The 6,077-nt window shown below is 35.8% G+C and overlaps 1 protein-coding gene across 1 annotated transcript; it reads right to left on the reverse strand.

Moving 5' to 3' along the window:
• Window positions 1-2,101: 2,101 nt before the first annotated feature.
• Window positions 2,102-5,505, reverse strand: LOC121242545 (transcription factor MYB1-like). The gene is made up of 2 exons (XM_041140775.1): window positions 5,024-5,505; window positions 2,102-3,426 (listed from the first exon to the last, which is right to left on the reverse strand). Exons 1-2 carry the CDS (start codon window positions 5,337-5,339, stop codon window positions 2,411-2,413), a joined length of 1,332 nt encoding a protein of 443 aa, XP_040996709.1. The 5' UTR covers window positions 5,340-5,505; the 3' UTR covers window positions 2,102-2,410.
• Between the last annotated feature and the right edge of the window lie 572 nt (window positions 5,506-6,077).

Consider the following 6,077-nt stretch of genomic DNA (forward strand, 5'->3'; position numbering starts at 1 on the left):
ATAAAAAATAATGAAAAGAAGGATAATACAGTATTATAAAAATTATTTTATAATTTTAAAATGTAATTTTTATTGAGTAGCAGTATATAGCACAGTCATTGTTATCGCTAGCTAGTTGTTTTTAAATTTTTTTATTTTTCTATTTTTATTTTTTAATATTTAAAAAAAAAAATATCAATATATCAAAATCACTTCTTTCATTATTAAATAAAAAAAAATTTACTGTAACTATTGGACCGCATAGTAATATTTGTCATTTTTATTTATAAACAATAAACTGAAGATGGTAAATAAGTTGGAATGCTATCATTATCCGTTAAACTGTTCTGGTTTTCGGTCAGACAGCCCAGCAATAAATTAGGTGTCAAAAAGCAGATTGTTCATTATTCTCTGTCTTCTTCATTGCTTTTTGGTTTCTAAAAACAAAGGGCCGCTGATGTTGCTGCTAAGGTTAGCCCTACTTCAATCTGTGAAAGGTTAATCTTGCCCCTTCGCAATGATTGCGCGACTAGCCCTACTTCAATCTGTGAAAGGTTAATCTTGCCCCTTCGCAATGATTGCGCGACTAGCCCTACTTCAATCTGTGAAAGGTTAATCTTGCCCCTTCGCAATGATTGCGCGACACAGATATTCGAAGGGTAAGTTTGACTTGTTAATTTTGTACGTTAGGAGAATAGGAGGGCTTGCTTATGAGAAGGAGAAGTGCACATATTTTCAGCAACTTCTCTTTAAATTATCGAAAAAAACAATCGTATATACATAACACATTTCATTATATATTTTACAACATGTATTTTTATAGTAAAAAAAAAAACATATTTTATAGTAAAAATATTTTTATAAAATAACGTTATTTTTATAAAATATTTTACTAAACTGCCATTTATTTTAAAATATTAGTGTATAATATATGTGATAAGTGACGAATATTTATTATTTTTCTTAAAATAAAGTGAAAAAAGGCATCCGTTTGTGCTCGGGATTTGCATATAATTAAACAATGAGCTAGTACATTTTAATAAGAGAAATGTTAAATATCATTTTTATATCATATATTAATATGTAATTTATTATTTGTATTCTTCTATTTAAATACTTATATTAATGTGTAAATATATATATATATATATTAAAAAAAAGATAAAAATGACAAATTAGATTTTGGCGTGAAGTATAGTTAGAATTTTTAAGTTATAGATGCACAAAGATATACCTAGCATTACTCTAGCCTAAAAGATCGATCAAATAATTAGCCTAAAGGTTATACGGCGAACCTTCTTAATTACGTGCAATTGTACAGTCAATGAAAACACACATAAATAATTCTACATACAATCGTGAATAACTTGTTTAAGGTTCAGGGACTAGAAGTAAATGCTTAAGTCTGTCTCAGTCGAAGGGGGAGCCAAGGTTAGCTTATTTACTCGCTTCGGGCTAGGGGGGACAGACTCATGGATCTTTCTCAATAGTCAGAATTGAAAGAAAGACGGCAAGGAAATGAGGAGCGAAGCGAGACGTACCTACTTAGATACAGGCAAGGAAGTACAGCTTAGAGACAGGCAACCAAGTACAGAAGTAGGGAAGCTTTGTCACGTAATTACTTTGAAAAAGAATAGAGTCTATTATTAAAAAATTAATTTTTTTTCATGTAGATCTCATGTTTTATTTATTTTTTTCAAAACGATTACGCAGCGGTTGCACAATTTACAGTTGTAAATATTTATGAGCTCTTTGTTACTGCTAGTTACTTTTTTCTTCTTCTTCTTTTTTTTTTTTAATTCACATTTTTTATTATATTTAAATATTTTTTAAAAATAAAAAAATATACCAATACATTTAAAATCACTTTTTTCATTATTAAGTAAAAAAAAAAAAATTATTGAGCGGTCAAATAGAGCGGTAACTATTGGGCAACATAATAGATTTTTCATATATTATAAAAAAAATTATTCATCATTCCATACACTACACATCACATTTTTTTAATTTATTTTTTTACAAAATGTGTAGTATATAGATGATGAGTAAAAGAATTTAATACGTTTAAGAAAAATAAAATAAAATAAAAAATTAATTTTTTCTTTTAAAAAAAAATATAGTGTGTGGAGATGATGGTTAGATATATTATTAAAAGTTCATACTCTGTAAACCAAAATGCCTTGATTCTCTTCAACTGCAATGAGAAAAGTCTCTCCACAAAATACATATTTACTTTGAGAAACAAGTCAGCATTTTTGTAAACCAAAATCTTTCGATATATTCACCTAGAATGCGAAAGCCACTCTCCTCAATATTAAATGTATGCCTTCTATAATTTTGCAGACAATTGTTACGACCCACTTAATTCGATTCAATATTTGACCACCTGCTTTTGCAGTACTGCAACAAAACAGAAAGCCAGGCATGACTTTTAGCTCAAGCCCTTGACTTCGGCTGGCAAACCAAAGGTTTGCCTAGGCATCTGGGTAGATACCATTTCTGTCATCATGTCTACCAGTCTGTTCTGTCCCTCCTCAACGCAGATGCGCTCATTCCTCAGACTCTGTTCCACTACAAATGTTCCCATCAGGGAGGCTGCACCCGCCGTTTCAGACACTCTTAGGCTTCCCACGTTGTCTGGTATTTGGGCGCAATTCTTCTCATGGTCACTCTTGATCCATGCAATATTGTTCAAGTCTGTAGCTATTGAGATCAACTCGTGACTAGAGAAAGGTTGCTCCGCGAATTCAACGAACTCGGGCCCCAGCAATGAACTACGAGATTGGCCCCCGCTAGAATCTGCACAACAACCATGGCCACATTGTGAAGGCACCATAGGCTCACCATAAGCATCTTCAAGAAATTTGGAGACCCCAAAGTCTGGTTTAGAAGCTTGGATCAAAGGCCCTTGAGCCGGAACTATCTTTGGAAGCACAGAACCATTTGGTCCACTAGGAGGGTTATAAATACTGAATGCACTAACACGAGCCACCGGACGAGAAAGAGTAGGATTCTCTCTTCCTTCATCAACAAAATGACCTTCCTCCACTAATTTATATCCACATAGGTGAGGTCCATCCACTTTTGGAACGTCTATTCCATGATGCTCTCTTGCTTCAGCAACAAAATGATCCTCCTTTGTTTGACCACAAGGGCGAGGTCTATCCACCATTGGAATGTCTCTTCCTTCTGGGGCATTGAATGAATCGACAACCCCCACCGACAGAGTTTCTTCTGAAGATACCCTTGTTCTGTCAAAGCTGCCATCTTCCATCTTCTCAGCACCGGTCAGTTTTAACCTTCCAAGCTCTGTACATCTGCGCTTCAGTGTGGAATTCCAGTGGTTCTTGATTGCATTATCTGTTCTACCAGGAAGGAGCTTAGCAATTGCTGCCCATTTGTTCCCATGAATTGCATGGGCCTTAACTATAATTTGGTCCTCTTCATCTGCAGCCATCAAGTTTTATAATAATTCATTGAAGTGCAGAGTATGCATTGTACTTATGATAAAAATGACAAGTGAGTCATACTATTTTTCTTTTATAAGTGAATCATACTTCTTTAATCAGTATAAATAAAGTGAATCATACTAATTAAACATGAAACCGTGAAAAAACTAGAGGGAATTATACTTCACACCCTCCAACTACCAGACGTTTTACCCATTGCACCCAAAATTACTACAACTAATACATTGCACCCTCCAACTGTCAATATTTTCCAAGTCACTTAATATTCATCTATTTTACTAGTCAGAGTTGGATGGGTGTGTTATTTATTTTGCTGGTTCAGGGTGCAAGGTGTGAAATTTCTGATAAATGGAAAGTAGAGAGCGTAGTTTTGCCTAAAAGCTAACAAGGTATTGAAGGAGAAGAAAACAAAAGAGTCTACAGGTATCAAGCTGTCGATCTCTTTGTCATTCAAGTTTTTGTTTTCCTAGTAATAACAAGGAAATGACAAAAGAAAGAAAAAGATTATGCAAATATCATGGCTATAGCTTATTCATCAAATAATCTCTATCAATGGCAACATTATGTGACAACAGCACAAAACAAATTGCAACCAAACAATAGTACCCTGGGGGTGGGGGTTGTGGCTGTTGGTAAGCGGACCCAACAGGACCTCAAACATCACGAACTAATACATAACTATAATCTCCCCGCCCATCGCCAAAATCTCATTTTTTGCACAAGCACCCAGATAAAACATCTTGCAGTTAATTATAACATCAGACGAAAAAAATCTATAGAGGCTGAAATAACCAAGAAGAATGTCATTGTTTAGATTAAAAAATCATGTTTACTCCGAACCAAATTATAGATGTATTGGATTTTTTTAGCCGACATGAAATCTTACGACCTAAAAACCTGTCATTCGGTTATATACTAACAGAGAGAAGAACATTGCAAATACTGCTCAGCTGAACCTTTTTTCCCCCCTGCCAAACTAAAGGTTCAAGTCACGGCTGAAGCCACCGAGTACAAAATATAACCTGCTCATTTCTCACCATTACGAATGGGAAGTCTTTTATAATGAATGCCAGCTATTCATTGAAAACTGGAAGAAATATATCTTTTTCGATGACATGGAATCTCATGAAAGCATGTTCTTCGAATTCACGCCTAGGAAGTAAACCCGGCTTCATGACCCACTCGCCAAAACCTTACATCAGCTAATCCACGCGAACTCCTAATGCCTAAATCGTTTCTTTATTCTAATATTAGTTACCACCATACAATTCAGTTTCTGTTAAAATCACGTCTTTAGAAGACATATTTTAGTTTTTCTCGGCAACAAGCTGTGCCTTATGTGCTTTTGAGCAACTCACAGCTATGATGGAAAGCTATGGTAACTCAATCGACTTCATGGTTCTCCCATCAGAACAATGAAGCAAAATCGCAAATTAAATGAGATGCCTACTTAAAATAAAATAGAAACAACCCTCAATTCAAAATGGAAATCCATTCCGCATACCACAATAAAGAGAATGAATCATACATACATAAACATACATGTGCGGATGGGGTGAAGTAATGGCGGTTACCAGTGAAGGGCTTGCGCTTGAGGCAGGGGTCGAGCTGATTACACCAACGGAGGCGGCACGACTTCCCGGAACGCCCAGGAATTCCGCGGGCGATGAGGCTCCAGTTCCTCGCCCCGAACTGGCCCACCAGTCGACTCAGCACCGAGTCCTCATCGGGAGACCACGGGCCCTTCACTTTTCCCTTGCTACCAACAATATCCCCACTAACCTCTCCATCTGCGCGTCCCACGGACTCGATATCATCAGCAACACCGACCCCGGAGTCGGAGATGCAATTGGCGGCGGGAGAGCCGGTGCCTTGCTGTTCTTCGATCATGGCGGTTTTGAATTTGGTACTTAATAGTCAGTTTTGGTCTCTCTCGTTGCGTCGCAGTTACCTTTACCTACCTTCTTAACTACAAAATGGCACGCGAAAAACTAAGCGATTTCTGAGGGCCCAAATGTTCCGCATTCTCCTTTCTCTCTTCTTTTCTTTTGTTTTGTTTTTGTTTTTTTTTTTTTTCGGTTTTCGACTTTTCGTAGGCGGTTTGTGACATTGTCAGACGTGACCCCTTGGCAATATGGACTGTTCGATGGTTGAAAGATCTAGACGCCGTCGTTTTATGGAAGATGCAATGTGAACTGTTCTATGGTTGAAAGATCTAGACCCCTCGTTTGGTTTATATAAATGATATGCGATGAAAGTTAAAATTCAAATAAAATATTATTAAAATATAATTTTTATTTTGAGATTTAAAAAAAATTATTTATTGTATTTTATTTAAAAATTTAAAAAAATTATAAGAATTAAATAAAATGAGATAATTTGTGCTGTGTGACCAAACGAGTTCTGTTTCATAATTTAAACTATGAGGGGTCTACGCTTTTGGTAAAAACCAAAAAGCCGACGAAACCGCCTCCAACGAAGAACTTCCCAAAAGTTGAAAACTTTTTAGTGGCGGTATCATTTCATTTACCCCTGAGTTAAGTGTCCAACTCACTGTATGTGAAATGGATAGGCCCAAGTCCCATGCTGTGTGTATTAGTTTGGAAAAAAAAAACCATTTCTAAATTG

Source organism: Juglans microcarpa x Juglans regia, chromosome 1D (assembly GCF_004785595.1).
Source record: "Juglans microcarpa x Juglans regia isolate MS1-56 chromosome 1D, Jm3101_v1.0, whole genome shotgun sequence".
NCBI classification, from domain to species: Eukaryota; Viridiplantae; Streptophyta; class Magnoliopsida; order Fagales; family Juglandaceae; genus Juglans; species Juglans microcarpa x Juglans regia.

Bases quoted from the DNA above. Each gene is read 5' to 3' on its own strand.
- LOC121242545 (XM_041140775.1), bottom strand. From the start codon at position 5,339: ATGATCGAAGAACAGCAAGGCACCGGCTCTCCCGCCGCCAATTGCATC. The intron at 3,427-5,023 runs GTAACCGCCATT...TGATGGCTGCAG, and splicing joins CAAGCGCAAGCCCTTCACTG to ATGAAGAGGACCAAATTATA.